Here is a 25,313-nt window from a genome sequence, read left to right as displayed (position 1 = left end):
CAGATCAGTGGTTCTCAATCTTTTTTCACTTGTGTACCCCATGGCAGCCCATTTCCATAAATTGTACCTCTCGTATTAGCAAAATGTTTGTAATTAATATAGTTGCTGTTATTGTTGAGCTCTCACTTCCTTCCAGCGCAGGGGCCCGGTTGTTCTGTTAAAGCTCTGCATCGCATGTCCCGGTTCCTGATGACACATGTCTGTCGGGTGGCCTAAGTACATGTGCCAACCAATGGGCCCTCTCACTCTGCGGGCCCCGGTGCATCTGTACCAGGTGCACCGGTGGTAGTTTCGCCATTTTTTTGCGTACCCCTGGGGGAACTGGTGCATACTCCTGGGGTTTCATAAACTACAGGTTGAGAACTGCTGATATAGAGTAATTAGTCTGGGTCATTTTCAGGAGGTCAAATAGAAGTTTAGCACCTCTTAAAAGCAAACAGTGCAGGAGTATGCACAATGGTTACAACGTACAGAGGCACTGTATTTAAGGAGGAGCAAGGGAGCCATCTGTGCCTCTATTAAAGAAACATACATACATTTAATTTTTACATAGGCATTATGATAAAATGATAATATTTGACTTGTTATTTTTGGAAAAGCTTTTCACATGATCCCAATCTGTTAGAAAAAAAAAACTTTTCCAATGATTTAACTACTGAATGCACCAATAAAGTTTATGGAAATGTTTATAGATAAATCATTTGAGAGGTTTTTGATCAATTGAAAAGCGTATCAAAAATGTTTGGAAAATGGCACGTGAACTTCAATATAGATAGATGCATTGTTATGGAGTCCGGGGTGAAGAATGCCCAAGTTACTTGCCCCCTGAATGGTAGTGACATAGGGAAAACAATACATGAGAAGAATTTGAGAATTGTAAAAGACAACAAACTAAGCAGCAGTGACCAATGTCAATCATCAATTGCTAACTCCGCTAAGGTATTGTCATGCATAAAAACGGCATCTCGGGATGATAATATAATTTTGAATCTTTATAAATCAACATTAAAACTACAGTTTGGATATTTTGTTTTGCCTTCTTTTGGATGAACAGCAGAAACAGGTGTGAGAAAACTTGAACTTGATGGACGCAAGTTTTTTTCAGTCTATGTTACTATGTAATTAAACCGAAGTCATAGTGACATTTATCAAAAGATAAAATAAGATTATCACAGTTATTAAAAATAAATCATTGTTATTATTTTCACAACTCTTCAAACTTGTTAATTAGTCTAATGAAGTCAACATATTTATAAAATTTGTAAGCGACTGGAATTAAGTTAACGATTCCTTACATATATGAATCACTAGTCAGACAAAGAAAGCTTAATTGACTACATGGTGAACTGGCCTGAATTCTGTATCATGTTCGCATGATTATATGTGATTTACAACTACATTTTACTGTTGAGTGCCTGAGTGGATGTGTAATACCTAATAACATTTGTTTCTAAATACCTGAAACAAATGGAACAAAGGACTAGAAAAGAATCCCCACCACCACTTTTCTTGCCTACTATAAAAACTGTATTAAAAAAAGTATGCAATGAAATACATAAATAAATTCCTCGAAAGAGGTCTCCTTTAACTGGGAGGAACCTCACATCTAGCAGCTAATTTCAGCTATTCAATTGTTTGATTATATACCACAAATCCCCTAGCAAATAGGAGATATGTAATTCAGAACTTGCAGAAGTTTGATTGATGTAATATTATGAATAAAGCAGCTGACTAACAACAACTAGACTGCTGGTATCGGCTTACTTGTTTGTCTATTCTTCACATTCCAAATGCAACCACAATTAAGTACAACCACAACTACAGCGCTTTCACTGAAAGCTGTGAAGGAGTCTGTTAGAGGTAGTGGAATAAAACCAAAATAAGTAGCTTTATATTCTTTCATAGTAGGAAATTGGAAAATGTACATAGGTTGGTAAATTTATATAAAAACATGAAATACCAACGAATATCTTTGTGAACTATGAAAAAAGACTACTATTTCAAATTCACACCAATTTGGAAAACACATCTAGAATTGCAGTTTAACTCGTATTTTATAAAGCTAGTAAAATAATATCCTGCATCAACATTGGCATTCAAATGGAACTGGACAGTACTCACCCCATAGATTCCTCTGAATCACCTTTTGTACTCTGTACACGAAGTGTCCTTGCCAGGAAAAAGATGATGGCTGAAGCAACAAGAAGAAAACCAGCTACAGATGCAATGGCTATACCAACCACTAGAGGTTCAGAGACATACTCCTCACAATGTTCTCCACGGTACCACCAGTTCTCACCTACTCGACACCTATAAAAATAGCACAAGACAATATATGTACAAAATATACAAAACAGAGAATGAATTCAATACAGATTAGTTGACAGTAATTAATACTTCCTTCACTTGAAAAAATGGTAATTGGTTACAGTGTTCGAGATCATTGGTCAATATTTAATTTTCATTTTACTTTCTATATACTACATAAACATATAAACTTTATTAAACAATCTCCAGATCGTTCTATAAGTTTGTCCGCGGGAATGGAGATCCTTGTCCCTTGATATTTGTTCCATTTTATTTATTTATTTTATTTATATATCAAATTCACCTTGTTGCTTCTGATCTGTTAGCTATTTTTATTTTGACTCACATGCTATACAGTGATTGAGATGTTTCGAGGTTATAGGAACAATATTGTTTTACTTTTTGCTGTGTTCATTTAATATTTTGTATAGACAACTATTGCATATATTACTTAGATTGTTACTTTATACATACTATTTTTATTTTTTTAGAGACACAAAGGTAGCCCTTGGCTTGCTCCCTTATTTTTCTTTTCCAAATATATAAATAAACATATAAGCCACTGGCCTGATAAAGAAAGCTTGGAGACTAGATACTGCCGTATCCATCCTAACAAAAAAGCCATCTGTTGACCCATCTTATCCACCTAACCACCATTCTAAATCTCTACTCTCTTTCTCCTCAAAGGTTCTGGAATGATTTGTCTGTACACATCCGACATGCTTTCTCAACTCTTTCTACTAAATCCGCTTCAATCTGGCTTCCACCCCCTCCATTCCACTTAGACTGCTTTGGCTAAAGTGACTAATGATCTAATCATGACTAAATCCAAAGGCCACTACTCCATACTAATTATTATAGACATCACTGCTGTCAAATCATTCACACACTAGGCTTTGATGACACTGTCCTTTCATGGTTCTTGACCTATTTCTCCCAATAATCCTTTAGTGCCCTCTTTCCTGGTAACACCTGGTAACTTATCCTGTGTTAGATAGAGTCCCCTATGGCTCTGTCCTTGGTCCCATTCTGTTTTAACTTTATACTGCCTCTTTTGGCAAATGTATTAATTATTTGGATTATATTATCCCCTATACATGGATGACATATACCTCTCCTGCCCGATCTTTCTCCCGCTGTTCTAGAATGTGTAATCAGATGCATGCCTGTGACTGTATATGTGACTACATGTTTGTAATGGTGAATCTGTGAATGTTTCTGTATGAGTGTGAGTAAATGTTTGTCTCTCAGTGCAGTGTCTGTATGAGTGTGTAAACATATCTGTGTGAGTGTGTCTATGTATTTGTGTGGAAAAGGGGGCAGAGGACATTTATAGGGTTGTAAATGGTGGTCTTGTAGATATATTATTTGTGAAATGAAGATGCTAATAGCAGGAAAATAAGTGGTTCTTGGTAAGTAGTGAGAAGGTAGGGCAATATGGATATATAGTGTAGTAAAGAAAGGGGTTAATTGCAGGACAATGTGGAGATCTAGTTTGAGGAATGGGTTAATTGGTACCAGAGGGTGTTTGTTATTGGGTGAGGAGGTACTGTAGGGATGTAAATTGGAGAAAGAAGGGTTAATTGGCAGGTTAATGTTGGGATGTGAATGTTGAGGAGTGGGGGGAATTCAACAAAGGATGTTGGAATTTAAATGGGGTGGGATACTTGACGTAGGGGTATAAATTAAGAAGATTGTATGATTTTATCACAAAGCAAAAACAGTATTTTTTTTCTTTCAGCCATTTTACAATCTAGCACTGCCCCTCCCGAGATTGAGCTCTGGAACCACCATTGCATCTCCAAATGTATATCCTCCTGCTTTCTAAAACCCAATCTTTCTAAAACTTTGCTTCCTATCTCTCCTCCTTACAGTAATAATCCTCATTTGCTCTCCAAGTTAATGGCACTCAAATCAGCCTGCCTAGCAAGCTTGCTGACCTGGTGTTATCTTTGGTTCTGTCTTCACCTTCATATCTCCTAGCCAGTCTGTTGCCAAATCCTGACAATTCCATCTTAAAAACACTGTCGGCACCTGCCCCTTTCTTATGCTAGATTCTATTACAGAGCTTGTTAATGCTCTTGTAAGTTCTCAATTTGACTTCTCTAATTCTCTAATAATTGGTCTCTCTAGACACCATACTACCTCACTGCAGTACAAAATGCATGATGCTGCTAGACTTATTTTTCTCTCCCGTTGCTCCTCTCACACCTCACACTTATGTCAATTGTTGCAATGGCTTCCTGTACCCTACAGCATTCAATTCAATAAATATCTTACACCACACAAAATTTCTTTACTGATCCACAGAGAGAGGTGGCTCTCTAAATAGGTGGTTTAGGCGGCCGCCTAAGGCCTTGCGCTGTCTGGGGCCTCACGGCTGCCTAAACCACCTTAGGGCAGACTGTGTCAGGTCCTCGGTCAGTGACCCAACACTGTCTGCCCGAGAGGAGAGCGCCTATCGCAGACACCGGTCTGTAGCTCCGCAATGTGCAGAGCTACAGACCATGTGCCTCGCGAATTCTGACCAATTAGAGCATTGCCGCGGTTTACCACGGCAATGCTCTGACTGGATCTCACAAGATACATGGTCTGCAGCTCTGCACATTGCGGAGCTGCAGAGCGGCAGCCATGGCCACAGGACCACCAGGGATCCCACCGGACCACTATGGAGAGAAACAAGGTATTTAATCAACCCCTCCCTCCCAGTGTCCCTCCCCAGCATTAAGCCTCTCCCTCCCAGTATCCCTCTTCCAGCATTAACCCTCTCCTTTGCATTATTCCCCCCAGCATTAACCCTCTACCTTGCAGTATTCCCCCCCAGCATTAACTCTCTCCCTCCCAGTATCCTTCCCCCAGCATTAACCCTCTCTCTCCCAGTATTCCCCCACAGAATTAAGCCTCTCCCTCCCAGTATTCCCCCCACAGCATTAACCCTCTCCCTCCCGCTATTCCCCCCACAGCATTAACCCTCTCCCTCTCAGTATCCCTCACACAGTATTACCCCCTCCCTCCCAGTATCCCCCTAATAGTATTACCCCCCTACCTCCAAGTATCCCCCCTCACACCATCACCCCTTTCCCTCACACCATCACACCCCTCCCTCTCAGTATCCCCCCACAGTATTACCCCTCCCTCACAATATTCCCACCTAACAGTATCAACCCCCCTCCCTCACAGTATCACCCCCTGAATGTGTGTCAGATACACTGACACACATGCAGATACAGACACACTAACACACATGCAGATACACAGACAAATAGATACACACACTGACACACAAAGAGAAACAGAGATACGCACTGACACATATGCAGATACACACTGACACACATACAGATATAACACTGACACATATACACAAATACACACACTGACACACATGCAATCAGACAATAGACAGACACACAGATACACTCACAGACAATGTTTTTATACCCCACCTCCTCTGTCAATTTTCCTAATGGTTGATCAAATTTGTTATTTCCCCACCGCCTTTATAATATTTTAAAGTGCTCCTAAATAAGTTTGTGCCCTATGAATGCAAATAATAATAACAGACCTAAATTATTTCAGAAGGACTTTTTTAGTTGGTGTTTTAAGTAACTTCAATGTGAGCATTATATCTGTCAATGGGTTGCTGCTTGTACATAGACAGGGCCGGTGCAAGGATTTTTGAGTACATAGGCGAAGATGTATTTTTCCGCCTCCCCCCCCCCCCATTCAAAAATAACATCTTCACCTATGTGCCTCTTAACCAGCCCCTCTCCCCGTCCATTATTGGTCCCCTCCCTTCCCTGTCCCTTAGTGTTCTTCTGACAGTCACACACACTCAATGACAAACACAGAGACTCACTGATCTGACACACACACACTGATTGACACTCATTGACAGACACACTGATAGTTACACACAGACTCAATGGCAAAGATACTCTCACTGATTTGACAGACACTCACAAACACACACTGACAGACACACACACACATACACTGACACACTCACATGCAACACTCATACAATCACTCACAGACACACATACACTCACTCACGCACACACTCACAGTCACTCACAGACACACATACACTCACTCACGCACACATTCACAGACACACATACACTCACACACTCACACACAGTCACACAGTCACTCACAGACACACATACACTCACTCACGCACACACTCACTCACACAGAGACATATACTCACAGACACTCACACACACACACTCACTCACACACACACACACTCACACACAGACACTCACACACAGACACTCACACAGACACTCACACACAGACACACACTCACAGACACACACTCACTCACAGACACACAGACACTCTCACACAGAGACACATACTCACTCACAGACACATACACACAAACACTCACTCACACAGACACTCACACAGACACACACACACACACTCTAACACAGACACTCTCACACACAGACACATCACATACATTCACACATTTTTAATACATAAATAATATCCACCCAGCCTCCCTACCTGGAGAGCTGGTGTGGATCATTCCCTGGGGTCCAGTGGGGCTGCTGGGCGGCGTGCGGCAGTGCTGCGATCAGGCGCGGCGAGGGAGCTCTAACCTCTCTGCTCTGCTCCCTCGCGGGCTGTCTGCTGATGCCGAGGGAGCCGGAATATGACGTCATATTCCGGCTCCCGCGGCATCACTAGACAGCGCGCGAGGGAGCAGAGCAGAGAGGTTAGAACTCCCTCGCCGCGCCTGATTGCAGCACTGCCGCACTGGGGGCGGAGATGGTGGCCGGCAGGAGGGAGAGCTTCCCTCCTGCCAGTCACTGAAATCTTGCGCCCCTGGAGCCGGTGCGCCCTAAGGCGGCCGCCTGTGCCGCCTTATGGACGCGCCGGCCCTGTACATAGATTACTCTACCATATAAGCTATTTAATTAGTAGCTTAGGACACTGGTTCTCAACTCTTTCCTCAAGGGGTTCTTAATCTATTGGAACAAAATTGATAAAATGCCTAAATCCTTGACTGTTGGTGTGCCCTGAGGACTGTTCTGGGAACTACTGACTTTGGACCTTCGTTAATTCAAAACGTCTATACTGATCATCAAGTGGATATTTCTATGTAAATGAGACATCTATTATTATTTATTAATTAAACTGAATTGTTGCGAGTTTCAAATTCCAGCTGAGCTGGAAGCATAGCTTTCTTATAGAATCTTCTTATCTTTCCTAGTATGGCCTAACATTTGCAAATCTCTAGCGAATCCCTGAGAATTCATAGTTTAGAGAATAACTCTGATTGACCATTCACTGTTAATCTCTTCATTAGCGTGATCAAAATATATAAACAACTGTGCTTCCAATGCATTACTTTGTTTGTGTATATTTCAGTGTACAAAAATCACCTACACTCCACAAATTAGACAACATGATAGCGCCATTCAGATATTCAGCAAGAGCCTACCTGCATATGGCACCTTGTCCAGGGATTACATCACACTTGCCATCATTCTGGCAGAATTCTATCTCTAGATCACACAGACTCTGGCAAGGCATTCCATCAACACTGACATAGCCTGGGTTGCAAACACATTCGCCTTCACCGCTCCACTTGTTTATAAGACATTCGGAAAATTCGTTGCACGCCTGGAATTTACACGGGTCAGCTGCGTCTCCTGATAGGACAAAGAAATAATTTAGCTTTGTATTTGGGCAGCTTTCAAGTAAAATGTGTTAACCATTTTTATCTAATGATATTAGAATTCAAGAACAATAAAAAAAGGAATTGCTCAGTGAATGACATGTTTTGAGTCTTCTACAGTCATCTAGTTAGCTAGCTATAACATCTAACTTTCTCACATGAGATTGTGAAGTCTCTAATATTTGGTATTTGGTATTTACTATCATAGTCCCTTGTCTGTACACAGTCTATGTCATTCTTATTTCCCTATACCTCCTTGAGGTTAAACTGAATAGAACTGAATTGAACTGAAGTAATACTGTTCTAAAATTCTTTGTTTTCTGATGCACGGTGAGCCCTTGGATTGTCCTCATGGCCATCATCGCTATTTTATACAATATACCATTAATGAAAACACTTTATTTTGCGTAGTTATTATTTAGATGCTATATTGATTGTTTACCTGTCTCATCTGTCTTTTATTGACTTTGCTATCATGTTACCTGACTGACTTTCAGGCTTGATTCAATATGTGGCTTTTCTAAATGCAGATTTTGATAATTAACTATCATTGGCAGTTGGTAAGGTTGAAATATGGTGGAGCTTAGACTTTTCCCTCCTGAAATTTGGTTCTGGACCCAGACTTTGGAGGCTCTGTCCTTTTAATTCTGCATACTCAAACCTTGACCAAATAAGAGGTCAATGAAACAATCCACAAATCTGTACTTAAGGTCTTCCAGGATGACATGGCACAGTGCAAAGTCATATGTCGATGTCAGAAATGTTGTTAGATCAGGGTAAGCATGTCTGAGGCTGAGTGGTCTACACTCAGAGAATGGAACATTTTGGCAGTAATTACAACTAAATCTACTATAGCTTGTCTAGATGAAAATAATTGAAATTAAAAAATTGAAAACTTACTTTATTATTGATGTAAATAACAATTTAAAGATGAAAATAATTTTGATTTGCTCTGGTATTGATGTAAATAACATTTCAAAAGACAAAGCTGCTTTAAAGTTATAATTTGAAAGATATTTATTTACCTGATTCAACATCCAATGAGTATTTGTCAATAGCCAGATTCATTGTTTGATATGCAGTGTTGCAGAAGTCCTCAAGAATGATGTAAACCGCATTAGTTACATTTCGAGGAACAGGTTTTGCAAACTTCATTCTGCTATTTACAATGATGCTGCCATTACGAAAATTTAAAATCTCAAGGTTCTGGAAGCCAGTCAAATTGGACTGCATGTAAGGGACCAACTGAAATAGATACTAAATGTTAGTTTTAAAGTTTCAAAATCAAGCTATTTTGTTTGCATTAGATTGAACAAACATCGGGCTCCTTTAAAAAGGACAGCAGCTTCTATAAGGTATTTGTTTAACCCCTTAAGGACACATGACATGTGTGACATGTCATGATTCCCTTTTATTCCAGAAGTTTGGTCCTTAAGGGGTTAAATATAGATTTCTATTTAGAACCATCCCCTCAAATTTGCTTGATACAACAAATGAAATTTGCCCCATGGAAGAAAGGGAACTATATTGAGCTGTCTGTTCGGCCTCACTATTATTATAGCAAAACATACTCATCTCACACAACAATAATTTAGACTAGTTTTCATAGTGTCTGTCCAGTAAAACCGTAGGGCTCTCCCCCTCCAGAACAAATAGTATTACATAGCTATTAATGTCATTGATTTTTTTTGTCATTGATATTGGTAAGCATAATAATGTATATTTCTTCACTCATAATTGCTACAAATAATGTTAAAAAAACACACACACTTTATGTTTGTCGTTTTCTGGTTTCCAGCTTTTCAAATTTAAAATATGGGAGCAGATAAGCTTTAAAGCATTATCCACATAGATCATTACTTTAAGAAGATATGATTACTTTTATTTTATCAAGTTTATTACTTAGGAAGTAGATCCACAATTTAAAAAAACAGATCCTATAGTAAGCATATTACACACAAAAGATAATAAATTGTAGACTTATATATTATATACCAAGTGATAATAAAAGAACATCTCACCAGTTCTAAAAACCTCTGCTCCAAGGCTTTATATTCAGGAGAATGTTTATTAAATAAATCTTCAGAAAATATCATGTTGGTTACACGTAGACTGAAAAATACAACGAGAGCCCTTGTTGATGCCGAAACATTCATGCCATTTTCATGGGTAGAAAAGATGACGCCAGCAAGGTCTGTGGAGTGGATATTTTTTGCAACCAAGCTTCTTTCTTCTGGACTCATGTCAGGGTGGAAAAAGACTGTGCTCATGTCATCTAATGCTAGAGATACATTATGAACTTCCAAGGTTACATCTTCCTCTTGTGTTACGGAAATAATAGGAGAGCTAAACATTTCTGTTGGCTCTTTTAACACCTCACTATGAATTAGACTATTTTTACCCAGTGACTCTGTAGTTACAGCCTGTTCTTCTACTTCTGGAATAATATTAGACATAGTACTTTCTCTTGAGATAGCTTCTGAAGGATGGATCAAGTCTTTAAGAGAATGATCTATCTCAGAAATCAGATTGGGGATTGTATTTGACATATCAATTATTTCTGGAGGTTTTATTGTAACCAAAATGTCTTCTGTTTTGGTCTCTGTCGATGATATTAGTGCAGGAGTTGTTTCATCGTGTTCTAAAACAGTGTAAAAAAGAGTACTGCTTTCTCTAATTGTTGGTGTTGTGCTTGGTGTGTATACTGGAAGTGTTGGTTTTAATGGTTCTATTTCATTTGAGATGGAGCTATTTAAGAACTCAGGGCTCCTTTCTATAACAATGCTGTTTTGTGAGGCTGTTTCTTGTGTTTCCAGAAAATAGTTTATTGTCCTTGGAGCTTCACTTGGTGAATCTAATGAATATTTCATAGTGGACTCAACAAGATTGTTAGACTCTGTATCTTCTGATGTTTGCATTAGCAGTTCAGTAGTTGATACAGAAGATGTTGAAGGTGTTGACTCTACAAACAGTGACTGGTCAAGCATATGTTTTGTAGAAACTGGGCCATCATATTGTTCCACCTTCCCAGCTATCTGGTTTAGATCAATATTATTATCAATGGTAAGTAAACTTGGCTGCGTGGTATGAAACTGTTCAGAAGACTGGTCATTAATTTCATCATTAAAGTCTGTTATTTTCATTAACTCTGTCTGTATATATTGTGCCTCTAAAATAGTGAAAGGTTCCAATGTTGGGTTTTCATCCTTCCCCAACAGACCAAAACCTGATGCTGAACCTTCTGCCACAGGAATAATACTTTCAGTAATTTTACTAGGTGGTATTAGATGTTCCTCTTCTAGAATATTCAAATTGTCTACTACATTGTCAGATATAGAAGAGGAGGCAACTGTTGGAGAAACAACACTTTCTGTGTTTTCACTTCCAAATGAGGATTCACTTAGTGCAGGCAGTTCTGCTGCAATTGCAGAGGTTAAAATGTCTGAGCTGGATTCGGTAGCTGATGGAGTTGTCAAGGTTGGTGGTAGAATGGTGGTAAGCTCATTTTTTTCTGAAAGTAGTGGCATATTTGTTGTAACATCTGGCGACTCTGAGCTGCGAGTATTCTGATCATACAATAACATCTCGTTATCCCCCGACTCTTCTTGAAGGTCTAAATTGACAAAAGTACCTGTAGCAGCAGTCGTTCTTGTTTCTAAAAATTCAGATATCATGTTTTGCTGGAAGTCATGTGCGGGAGTTGTAAAACTGTATTCATAGTCAGGCAAAAAATCAATCTTGGCACTGAATTGTTCTGTAATAGCAGGGCTTTCCGCTTCTAATGCAAATTCACTTCTTGCTGTCAGGTCACCTCCTTGTACTTCAAATGGCACAATGTTGCTGACTGTTGTATATGCAGTTGGAAGCCATTCAGCCTTCAATGCGTTGTCCTACAGATATATTAAACACATGTTAAATTCAATTCTAAACCTGTGCTTGATAAATTTGGCACAGGAGGGGGTTAAGTATCGTCCTGGTGTTTAAGGGACATATGTTCATTTACATTTACCTTTTTAGTAATAGTAAATAGTGAGGCCATTTGTCTCAAAGAGGTTTACATATAGGCTCGTTAGTTTTAAGTAAAAAAAAATAATAATACAAAAAATAAATAAAGTGCATTGATGAGGAGGAGTTTAATTATGCATTCAATAGCATTAGAGTTATAAACTACATTTCTATATCATCACAAAAGTGTAAATGCTCACATATCACAGTACACGAAAAGACGATTTGTTGTATCTGTTCTGTCTGTATCCCTGTCTGTGTTTGTTGGAAGTTGAAAGTCATGTCTCATATTAGAACCCAAAAATTGAGGCTCACATTATGCTGCTCTCCATTGTGGCACTAAAGTGGTTCATTTCACTGGAGTCATGCAGGTACCGGAATCTTTCACATGGTCATGGAGTCATGCTTTCTGTGGCATCCTATTAAGCTTTTTTGGTTTTGGTTTTGACCTAATTACACTAGACAATAGTGTTTTGGGCACAATTAGCTGCAATACTAATTAATAAAACATTGGTCTCTAGTTTTGGCTAAATACTATATCTTTAATAGAAAAATGAATCATACTTACAACATCTGCAGTTGATGGCTTTGGAAATGTTGGCTTCTCGGTTACCGGTGCCCATTCGTAAGGGTATGATGGAGCATTTTTGACTATTTAAATAAAATAAGTATAGCAAAATTACAAATGTTTCTTGTATAGATTTAGAATTGACTTCATAAACCAAGGAACGTGTTATTTTAATCATGAATGGAAGTGAACTCTGGGAGAAAAGACTAACTAAAGGTTCATATGCCACGCAACTTTTATCAAGTTAATTTCTATCGGTTGACTGATCCTCCACTAGGCAATTGTGTCTAATTGTGTTTAAGTTGGACCCCTTTTCATTTTACACTATATATTCTGCAATAATATCATATGTGTTGTGATATACCAACCAAAAAATCAAGATTCTATAACAATTTTTTGAACCATACAGTTACGGTTATTATTTAAATTTTAAATCCTATTTTTCAATTTCTACAAATGCAACAGGTCATCCTGGAGTCAGATCAACAAGGTTCAATCACTGCAGTACTACCTTTTGGTTACCTACCGTTAATAAGCTTCAGAGAGTCATAATCTACAGCCATAGTATTATCGCCAGGCAATGTTTGTTTGTAGAGTGCTTCTATGATATAATCCCTAAAGCTGCTGACTGTATAAACGGCAGTAGGATTATCTTCAATATCATTAAGGGCAGTGTCTTCAACTTTATTGGAATGCAGATTCATGAGGTCTAAGGTAGCATTCCCAATCGCATCTGCACTACCATCAAAAATGACAGCATAATGCACTTCCACGCCAATCCTAAGTGAAGAATAGCACACATAAAGACATATTAATTCATACGCATGTGGAGAACATATGTACATATTGTTTTCTATTGGTTTCTCAATGTACTGTAAAATGTGTTTTTTTTTAAATATATATATATATATATATATATATATATATAGTGTTCAAGTAAAGATTGCAGCCGTATTAGTCCAGTGATGTAGATGTAAAAAACATATAAAATTCGTAACTTGTGATACCTTTTTTATTGGACAGACAGAATTTTTTAATGACAAGCTTTCGGGAGAACCTACTTTTCTCAAGTCTGAAGCATTTCTAAGTCAGACGACACATGGAATTCAAAGTTGAGTTGTGATACAGGGGTTAAAGTGACATGAGTGCAGATAAGGTGGGATAGAACATAGACACCATTCTTGCAGAGGGTCGTAAATATCTTATGAGAAGATCAGTGTGACGGGGAGAAAGAGAAAAAAACAAGTGAACAGTGCAGAAGATGGTGCTAGAAGAGGGGAGTAATAATATAAAGAATGCATGAATTCCCATCCAAGAGTTACAGGGTATGCATGAAGGCCTATATCCAGCATACACAGACACACGTGCACATTCTCACTCATGTACTTATACATATACACAAGTAGTGCATTTGTACAAGACCCATACATAGACCCATATATATATATATATATATATATGTACACATACACCTATTCCCATATGCATACATGTATGCATGTACATATACACTTTATACATACACACACACACACACACGCAAATACATACGTGTATACGCATACACATAAATAAATGAACACAAATATATATGCATACACACAAACACATATACATGCATGCACATGAACTCATATACACAAATATAAATGCACAGTCACATATATTCGCATACATGTATAAGAGTATGGGAAAGCATAGGTCTATGAGTACATATACATATATATGGGTCTATGTATGTGTAGGTACATTGGTATATGTGTAGGTACATGTATTGGTGCTTGTGTGTAGATGTATGTGGAGGTGTGCATGTACATATATTTGGACATTAAGTTGTATTTATATGTATATTGTATATACTTGTGAATAGTGTGTATGTTCTTGTGTATACTTGTAGATATGCACTACTTGTATATATGTGTATGTACATGAGTGTGAGTGTGTACATGTGTCTGTGTATGCTGGATATAGGCCTTCGTGTATATCCTGTAATTCTTGGATGGGAATTCATGCATTCTTTATATTAATACTCCCCCCATTCTAGCACCATCTTCTGCACTGTTTGCTTGTTTTTCTCTCTCTCTCTCTCTCTCTTTACTTTCTAGCATCTGGGAGAAGAGAGATGTGGAAACAGTTCACAGTTAGAAATTAATGCAGGCTGCAACAAAAGTTTGGAAACCCTATATAGTACAGATTCACGATACAATTATATTTGTAATTAGTCCATCTTGCCCATATACAGAGACATTATTATTATAACCTTTCATATTTGGGGAATCTGCGTTGTCATATATATGCTAAATTAGGCAAGTTTTTACTACAAAGAATAAATTATACATTGATGGTTAATCCACTCATGTATATCTGTCTCCTCAGGTGGCCTTGCATACAATTCAGATACCCTTAGAAAAATAAATCTCAGAAGTTGCTTTACCTGTCATCCAGTAATGAAGGGCTGTTATTAAAAAGAAAAAAATTGTGTTAACAAGAGTTGTTGTCAAATATGAACATTTAGATAAATACAATTGATAAAATTGTCAAGTACAGCCTTAATTTAATATTTTTTCATAAGCTTTTCAAATAATGTAATATTTTGAAAAAAAACATTTTATAATATTTTAATATTTCAATATATTGATATTTTGTTTATATATTTTAAATCACTTTAAAGGTTTACTCAAAATTATGTAATCAAGACCTACATACCTTATTTTCTGCACAATAATTGTTTTGTATCCTGGCAAATGTTGGCAAACATTTTGCATCTGTAGGGAAAATAATAAAAGATCATATTACAAGTACTATGAACTTTATATATTATATATATATATATATATCTTATATGTATATATTTATTTATTTATAGACTTGTGCATGGTTTGTTTCATTTGGTCGATTCTGGTTTTGTTTGCGTGATGTTTCGCTTTAGGCACATATCGGTGCAATTACTTCAGTAAAAACTAATCAGATGAACCAAAATGGTGTGAAATGTAAATAAATACTATGTAAACATTTTGCAGTACATAGATAGGCACATTTTTGCATTATTTAGTTCACAGATCAAGTAAGAGAAAAAACATCTAGATTTATATATAATAAATCTACTAAATATATCATGTATAAATAACTAAATATATTTTTTTCACTGCTCCTCCTTTTTTTTCCCTCTATCATTCACTTCTCACTAGACTTGGAGATTTGTTTTAGGACAAACAGCAATTTGGTCGAATGTGGGCTGATAATTGGCCGAACTCCCAAATTCCAAATGTACTCAAATCAAGAACTAACCAAACTACATAATTCCAATTATGTTCAGTTCAGGAAATAATTCTAAATTTCACCCATGGTGCCAAAAAAAGAGAATTGATAGGGGGAAAAAGTTTATTGATGGCTAGGGGACAGTCACTAAATGATTATTTTACTTACAGATCAAGTGAGAAGTGAGCAATAGAGGGGAAAAGAGGAGAAGTAAAAAGCATATATAAATGTGTACATTATATATATAAAATATAAATGTGGAAGTTTTTTGGGGGGGTTTTACTGCTTCTCTTGGTTTTTTGTACTATTGGTTAATTTTTCTAACTTGATCCATGAACCAAACGGCAGGAAAATATTCAGTTACCAAATTGGAATCTCTGTTCTCAGATTCTGAACTGACTTTCTGATTCAATTCATATGTCCTGTAAAATATTCTGTTTTCAGAAAAAAATTGTTTGGCCAAGCCAAATTTTCCCATCATTCACTTCTCAATCAGCGTTTAGTGGCAGTCTCCTGAGTTATCTTTTTTTTTTTGCATCATGGATGAAACTCCAAATCACAACACAAATGAATTTTGATTGATTTGGTCACACAGAGATTCAGAATTGGGAGATTCGGTTGACTCGCCAATTGGTCAAAATCCAGACCACAATCATTCGAAACAAGTCTAATACATATAAGTAAATATAAATAAGTATCTCTTTTAAGGCTTTTCTAAGCTCTACCAGGCAGCAATCCTAAATCTTCTTTGGTCAAAAGAAAGTATTTTCTGACCAAAAACATTAGGTTATCAAGAGCTAGTGTGCAAATCCAAATCCTGATGTCATGCGCATGCATAGGACAACTTAAAACTGCACTATGGGACTGTTTCTGACTTTAAATGTTCGTATAATCTTAGCAGATGAATCAAGCCTCTGACCAGAGAAACCTAAATATGTCTGCCCTGTGAAGTTCAGATACGGATATGTACAATTAAAACAATATTGCTCTTGGTATGCATTTAAAGTACATCTCTCATCAAAAATTGTTATCTCAGCAACATGTCCTTTTCTGTGCAAACTGCTTCATTAGGGACGCACACCCAAACAAATCAAGAAAAAACACTAAGAATTATGTTTAAATCTCAGTTGCCTACTATTATTTTTATGCTATTTAGTGTCGTTTTGGTTTTATAGTATTCTATTGTGTGATTACTGTGTTTATTCATTGATATTAGTGCTTAAGCAGTCGCCATACTAAATAAAATAATAAAATATATAAATATATAATATGATGTAGGAATTTTTTAGATATGTTAACATCTTAGTGTCCTTCCTTTTTCATGTCTTTGTTTTGTGTTTTTTTACATATTGGCTAAATTAGCAGGAGTGGCTGTTTAGTAAATATTTTTTATATACGCTGAACACATCCTATAGTATCATTCTTTTTTGGGGGGGAAATTAATGTTGATACGTCTTTGAATTGTTTCAGTGCATTTAATTAAGTTTTATCTTTTACCTGAGTAATAAAATTTATCGTGAGATTTTTTTCTGAATCAACAGACTGGTCAGTCAAGTAGGGTCCTAGAAGAATTATACTGAATTCCACCATCTTCTCACCCTCATGTTTCAATGGCTTCTCTGTCACCTTGACAATCTCATTGTCCAACTGTAAAAAAAAAAGTAGTTGTTTACCTGTTAGCACCAAGCCAAAATCCACACAATTTCTTCAGTGTGACATTATATTCAACATTTTATATAACATATGCCTTGGAAACTGCAGTTCCTTCTACCACTATGAATACTGAAGCAGATGCACCTTTCTAAAACATAATAACATGTATTAATAACTTTGTATTCATTTTCTGGCATTAGAGATTTTACGTTTGGCTCAAGCTTCAAGCTTCCCTTAAAGTGATTTCTGGGGTGAAACATGTGTTATATGCAATGTTTTTTGTGTTTTTTTTTGTTTGTTTTTTAATCAGATGTTAAAAAGGAACAACTTAAAATGAATCTCTACTGTCAGAAAAACAAAGTTGATTTCACTATGGCTCCCTATAGTGACCCGCTCCCTCCCCATTGAGCAGAAGTGGTTAAAAACCCCTTCTGTCATTTACCTCAGTCCAGCATCAATGTACCTCAGCGCTGGCTTAGACTCCACTTCCACTTCTCCTCTGCAGACGTCATCCACTGGCCACGCTCGCATTAGGACTGCCCCCACAGGAAAGCATTATACAGTTTCAATAGAATGACGCTGGACATTCTATTGCAGTCCAGGATCAGTTAGGTGACCAAAAGTCGCCTAACGACCCGGAAGCCCCTCTAGTGACTGTCTGGTAGACAGCCACTAGAGGTGGAGTTTACGCTGGATAGTAATTAGTGCAGTTTCTCAATAACTGCAATAATTACTATTGCAGGGTTAAGGAACCTGGGAATATGCAGCCAGAACACTTCAATCAGCTGAAGTGGTCTGGGTGCCTATAGTGTCTCTTTAATTTGGTTTTCTGTTTCAAAACTTACTTGTTATATTAAAATAAGAATGGGCTATATTTAAACCACGTCATAAATAAACTAACAGGGCAGAGTAAATTGGGTGGAAGTAAATTACTTACACTTTCTACAGTCACTTCTTGCTTCAGGAAGTTAATGGAAGTAGTGCTTTCAACAGGTGACTCATAAGAAGTTGGTACATTCGCTGCAGCTTCTAATGTAACATGACATAAATACATTACAAAAAGGCATGTTCCAAGAAACAAAGCTAAACATGAGACTTGCTTTCAGTATCATGCATATTTAAAATGAAGCGATTGTGAAATAACACTACAAGATCGGCGTTACTTCCCATATGCCACTAGGTACTGAAGTCTTCTTTTACTTCTCCTTTATATTCTTATTGAAATTATTTGTGAACTAGCATAGAAAACTTTGGAACTCACTGAAAAGATGTTGTTTTCTTTGTTTTGTTTTTTGCTGTCTAAACAAATAGAGGGAAGGCTGAGAATATTTATGGCAAATTCCATCTGTATATCAAGAGAATGCAGCTATCCTACAGCAATGCACAAATGAAATGTCATCATTATATAATATTAATAAAATAAAAGATAATACAGCATTTAACCTCTGTGTTTAATATTATATATATTAGCTCTCAGTTAATTGCATGTTTTGGTCAAATACACGGTGCTTCCAACCAAAGAGAATGTAAAGATGGCTCTCCCCACAGAGTAAGGACAAGACAGAAGATATACAAAAAAAAAAGTTTACTTATTTGTATTAAATAAAAAATGATGCACACAACTTTGTTTTAATTATTTGTAAAATGTATTATTCTCTGCTAAAACATGCACATGTATTGATAGTTATAGATTTATTAAAATGTTATTTAATAGAAAAATTAAGAATTTGTAGAAAACAGTTTGCTACAAAAAATGTGCAAATGGTGAAAAGAAAAAAACTGTAGCTCAACAGCATAGCATCTTTTATATAAGCAATTTCATTTTATAACATATGTCTTTAAAACATGTCATGTGATTATGAAAAATGTATGTAATACTTTAAACAAAGAGGGATTTTTATCAAGGCAAACGCTGTTTTTTTCTAGGGGTAAAGTAGTATGGTCTCGATTTAATACTGTTGAAAAAGATTTTCAAATAATGTAATACTTTTATTGATTGTTTAATATTACAATCAAGAGGAGGTGGAGCCTGACTGCCAAGCTGGAAGGTTGCATAGTTAGCGAGGTTCTCATCTACTATTGAATTTAAGCAGATTATCAACTCTTTTACTTAAAGGACCACTCCACACTTCCAAACCCCCCACCAAAAAAACACAGTTTAGTAGATATACCCCCAATGAATGCATACATGTATGTATTCATTGGGAATATAGTTTAAAATAGCTTACAAAAGCTGCAGTTCTTATGACTGCAGCGTTTGTAAGCCCCTCCTCTTTTTCCCCCAGAAAAGACTTTCATTCTCTTCACAAAGAAGTAACCAATTCTCATTGAGAAGCCTCTGACTTGGTCCCCATATGCACATGCGTGCCGGCTCATGCACGCACAGGCACAATGTTGAGTGCACATATATCAGACCCTGCATGCGTGTGTGCACGCACCGTTGTTCGTGCACACGCGCGAACATGGTTGCATGTGCAGGGATGAAGCTGTCGAGCTGGTCTGAGGTCTGGAAGGGAGGGAGGGGGAGGCAGGTACACTCAAATAAAGCATGCCTGTCACTTCCGTTAGCTCAGGGGAGCTAACGGAAGTAGGAAGGAATCCTCCCTGGCTGTTTGATTGACAGACAGGGGGAACTTCCCTGGTTAATTTATAAAAGTGCTGATTTCTCCTAGAAATCAGCACTTTTATAAACTGGGGTTAAATGAGGATATTCCTCACCCATAAAGCACTTCAGTAAGCTGAAGTGCATTTGCATTTGGGGTGTGGAGTGGTGCTTTAACGACCACAAGCGTAAATTGTATGGGAATGCTTCCACACTCACTCTGTGCTGGGTGGAAGCTGGATTCTGTATTTTACTGAGGTTTGCTGCTGTCGGTTGGGGCATGTTTGCAGCCTTGTGGCTGATCCCCCATCTTGGACCTAAAGGATTTTGCTGTGATGCACGCTTCTGGTTTCCTTCCTCCTCCCCCCACTTTTGAACTAGCAGGGATTACCATAGTCCCTTACGGTGGAGGCTGATTGCTTCTTGGAGGGGTAAAAGGCACATGGCACCAGTGAGAACTGGGGCCAATTGCAAGTAGGCCATGGTGCCTGTGTGTCTGGAAGCCTAACCCACAACCAAGTGATAAGCTGGCAAGATTTCATTATCTCTAGCTCAGTGATTAGTTTGGGTTCAGCTGAATACTTACCCCTTGAATAAGGCAATGTGTCGACACAGCAGGAAGTCTCTGAGGCATGTGCCAGGCAAAGCCGCCATCTTCTGAGAGGTTATTCCACAACTGAGCCGTTCCAGGCTGAGAGCCCTACGTCCTCGCCCCCTTCGCACTACCCATATGTATGGAAGGTTGCAAGGAGGGTCTGATTGATAAGCCAAGGTCTGCTTTATGGGTGTCTTTACATCCCCAATATGAGGGAGGACTCGGGCAATAACTGCTACTGAGTCTGTGGTAATATATTGCAGGCTTACTGACAGGCCTGGGGCTGGCATGATGTTCTCTCAGAGTTCCGCTTCTCTTCTCTGGTACTTTGACCTCAAAGGATGTTATATAATTTCCTAGACTAGGCACTGATTTTTCTCTCCTTTTGCCGTGTTAGCTCCTCACTAGGTTGTTATAATATAATTTGATGCCTTGAAATTTTGAATTTAAAGCTTTACCAGTACCATGAGACTTCCCTACAGGTTAATATCACCTCTTACATGCTAGTATGATCGACTATATGACCAGTCTTACTATTTTCTGTTATTGCATATGATTATACTCTTTATTTGCTGTGTTATACTATTATTTTAAAGTGTGCAACCTAATATGTGATGCTAATCTAACATTTTATTATATTTAATTTTAAAATTGTGCAGATATCTTATGTTGTGTAAACTACCTTGTGATATAACATTTAGGTAATTAATCTATACATATACACTGCGCTTTGTGACTGTAACACCGTACAACAAAAATAAAAATTTACAAAATATTATTAATACAATATTAATTGTGTAATATTTTTTAGTATCAATTTCATTTTTCATATATAATTTTTATATTCTCATATTTTGAAAGGCCTTGATTTAATATTCTTGGATACATTTTTCAATCAATTTAATATTTTTGGATAAACTTTTCATGATTTATCTACAGAAGTCACCATTAACTTATAAGGGACTATTTGTACATAAATCAATTAAAAAGTTTATCAAAAATATTAAATCGTTTGAAAAGCTTATGCAAAAATATTAAACTGAGGTCTAAACAAGAAGCAATCACCATGGAAACCAATAGACTGTCTCTGAACATTTAGCACTTTGCACCAGAATTTACACCTGTTTCTTCTTCCTGTTAACTATCCCCCAAAAGTTATCTATTTTCCAATAACATCAAAAGTTAGCTGAGAACCAAACTGCCCAATTATGCAACGATAGATAATATTTTCCAAAAAACATATCACCATCTAACATTCTAATGTAAGGATTCAAATTGAATTTCAATTTTAAGACCAATGTAGGCCAACATGGAAGGATAGCTGACTATTTTGGACTTTAATTGGAAATTCATTTTAAATTCTTACTTTAGTAAATAACCCTGTAACATATTGAAACATTTGTTAACTCACTGTAATGTCAAGCGAACAGATCCCACAGGTAAGTACTCAATGTAAGTCTATGGCTAGAATTGCATGTATTATGATACCATTAATACTAGTAATTAATAGTGTACCTCTTAGTGAAGTTAATTCTTGTGCTTTTCCTGGATGTGTTGTTGTAACTTCTGAACTGAAAAATATAAAATCAAATAATACTGAAGAAATAGCGGTACTAGTGGTATAATAAGAAAGTCATAAAAGCTGCTTTATATTTACTAAATACAATTTCACACAGAGGTAATTTAAATAATAATTGACGGAGCTTTATGTGGTGAAAAAAAAAATATTCTCTCATTACTTTTGGACATGCATAGACTGGCTTGGATCATAGAGGGGATTTTGCCCCCAGCACCAATCAAAGCTGATCAGCAAGCAGCCTAATTAAATTTTCGTTTGTGTGCCAACGAAATGTCACAGAAAGCAGAAATCCTAGCTGCCCGTTTTACTGCTGTGTCTTGGCCAGCAGACCAGTGTCCTGTGTTCCTTTACAGATGATCCCCAGTACAGTACCTTAGACACTGTGCAGTTGGTGGAAGTAATGCTAAAAAAAGTACGGGTAGAGGGCCAGCATTAATAAAGAGAACATTAATCTAGACAGCTGGAGGAAAGAGAGAAGAAAGAAGAGATAAAAAAAGCATGAGAGTGGAAGGAAGGTGCCCAAGGGAAAGAGTGGGGAAAAAAGAGAATTGAAGAGGATGAAGAATAGGAAGTTTACGAACAGAAACAGAACTGTGAAACACATTAGGATCTATGTGAGTCAGTACCAAGAGAGATAGAGAGAATAGAGGAAGGAATGGCTATACAATATCAGGATTTCTAATATCAGAAAAGACAAGAGTATAAAATAAAGAGATAAATGTTCTGGCATTAAAAAAATCATTTCCAAATCGAGGGGGGGCAGGGGGGTGCGTATGTCAGTGAAATGCTAACCATGCAGACTACAAGCAGCATGACCACTTCAAATCAGTGCCATGTTGCTTGGAGTAGCCATTTAAGTGAGTCTGAAAATGGCAAGATGCAGAAGATGCAAAAGAAAAGCTATAAGGGGATATACACTACTTGTCAAGTGTTTTAGAATACCTTCATTTACCGTTTTGTTTTTTTAAATGTATGTATATATCATGTAATCAAAACACTTCAGCTTATTCCCTGGGTTTGAACAGCTTATATTTCAACTGAAAAAACTATATAATAAATATATCATAGTCTCTCCTATCCTATGCATAAATGCTAATAACTTAATCTGTACATTATTCTAGTATACCAGACTGAAAATATGTATGTCAATATACATTTATTAAAAAACAGACTTTCCATGGTTTCCAGGGGATTAACTATATGGACACCCCAATCTAGCCATAATTATGAATTAACAAATTAGGCATTAGTGCTTACACAAAAGTCTTTACTTCATGAGATACTTGGCTATAAAGGGACATTCTAAGCACCAAAACAACTTAGATGACTTAGAGATGTTGTTGTGTATATGATGCCCCTGCAGTCTCACTCCTAAATTCTTTGCCATTAGAAGTTAAATCATGTTGTATATGCAACCTTAGCCACAACCCCTCTAGCTGTGACTCACACAGCCTCCCTACACTTTTCCTACACTTTTCCTAAAAAAGAGCGGGAATTGTTTAACTTCCATCATTGCAGAGTCTGGTTTTAGACTGATAAATGCCCTTGAAGTATGTGAATGTTAAATCACATATAAACATTAATTTTACATTTGGTGACATTTATGGCAATCTGTATTCCTGAAAATGCAACAGGGTTACATACAAATACACACACGCATATATACTGTATATTTATATCATATATATATATAACAGATATTTGTCACAAAATCTGTAAGCACTCAAGACAACTAATTTACAAAAAAATAAAAATACAAACAGTTGTGTTTTGGTTATCTAGCTAGGACCTTTATCAGGCACCCCTATGAGTGCTTACAAATATATATAATATAATATATTTGGGGTTGGAGACAAAAAACGAACAAATCGGAGGTGTATATAATTATATATATATATATATATATATATAATGGAAAATTTATTCATACTTACCGTAATTTTCTTTTCCTGGTTATATGCCATGGCAGCACAACATTGGGTAGCTCCTCCCTATCCCCATTGGACAGGAATAATAATTAAGCCGTATAAGTACCACCTCCTGCCCCTCCTTCCCCAGTCACGTGTTCCAGCAATATCCCCGGGCGGGACCCTTGTGCTGCCATGGCATATAACCAGGAAAAGAAAATTACGGTAAGTATGAATAAATTTTCCATTTTCCTGGCCATATCCATGGCAGCACAACATTGGGTAATACCCAAGCAATAAAACCAGGGAGGGAAAGAGACACAGACTCAAAAAATTTCATAAATGCAAAGTGTATTAACACCACAACAAGTGACAGACACAGAGATCAGGAATTAGATACAGACAGGACTGATTTAGCAAATTGATCAGACAACCCTGCTCTAACATCAATCTGGTAGCTCCTAATGAAAGTGTTAGAGGAAGACCATGTAGCCGCCTTACAAATGAGTTCAGGGGAGACATTAGCAGCGGCTGCCCAGGAAGATGAGAGAGCCCTAGTGGAATGGGCTTTAAGACCCACAGGGACCGGATATCCGGCGGACTGATAAGCCAGAATGATAGCCGCTACTATCCATCGGCTAATGGCAGATTTGGGAGCTTGAGAGCCCTTTTTACAGCCGCTATGAAGAACGAAGAGACTGTCAGAAGAACGCCAATCAGAAGTCCTATCAATATACATCCGGAGACATCTCACTAGATCCAGAGAGGACAGGTCAGCAGAATTCCCCATTCCATGGGCGTCCGACCTCAGAGATGGAAGAACAATATCCTCGTTGATGTGGAAGGAGGAAGTAACTTTGGGTCGAAACACTGGAACAGTACGGAGGACCACTCTGTCCTTGTGGAAGATAGTAAAAGGCTCTTTGATGGACAGAGCACTGAGCTCAGAAACTCTCCTGCCAGAGGCCAGGGCCACCAGCAAGGCAGTCTTAATAGAGAGAACCTGTAGGGAAACTGAATCAAATGGTTCAAAAGGTTTCAACTTCATGGCATCCAGAACCAGAGGGAGACTCCAGGAAGGGACAAACGGTTTAATAGGAGGTTTCATGTGAAGGACACCCTTGATGAATCTGATGAT

General features: G+C 37.5%; 1 protein-coding gene across 3 annotated transcripts in view; it reads right to left on the bottom strand.

Moving 5' to 3' along the window:
- IMPG2 (interphotoreceptor matrix proteoglycan 2) overlaps positions 1-25,313 on the bottom strand; it is a 95,298-nt gene that overhangs the window by 10,012 nt on the left and 59,973 nt on the right. For all 3 annotated transcript variants that reach the window (XM_063457547.1, XM_063457555.1, XM_063457563.1), the window contains 11 exons: positions 22,205-22,260; positions 18,430-18,521; positions 17,337-17,486; positions 15,288-15,346; positions 15,016-15,036; positions 13,108-13,361; positions 12,582-12,664; positions 10,030-11,898; positions 9,034-9,253; positions 7,772-7,982; positions 2,122-2,310 (listed from right to left, as the gene is read on the bottom strand). In XM_063457547.1, the coding sequence (XP_063313617.1) occupies positions 2,122-2,310; positions 7,772-7,982; positions 9,034-9,253; positions 10,030-11,898; positions 12,582-12,664; positions 13,108-13,361; positions 15,016-15,036; positions 15,288-15,346; positions 17,337-17,486; positions 18,430-18,521; positions 22,205-22,260 (3,204 nt within the window). The remainder of the gene's footprint in view (positions 1-2,121; positions 2,311-7,771; positions 7,983-9,033; positions 9,254-10,029; positions 11,899-12,581; positions 12,665-13,107; positions 13,362-15,015; positions 15,037-15,287; positions 15,347-17,336; positions 17,487-18,429; positions 18,522-22,204; positions 22,261-25,313) is intronic.

This window comes from Pelobates fuscus, chromosome 1, assembly GCF_036172605.1.
Source record: "Pelobates fuscus isolate aPelFus1 chromosome 1, aPelFus1.pri, whole genome shotgun sequence".
NCBI lineage: Eukaryota > Metazoa > Chordata > Amphibia > Anura > Pelobatidae > Pelobates > Pelobates fuscus.
The sequence above is the reverse complement of the archived record's forward strand: the minus strand, read 5'-3'. Positions and strand labels throughout refer to the sequence as shown.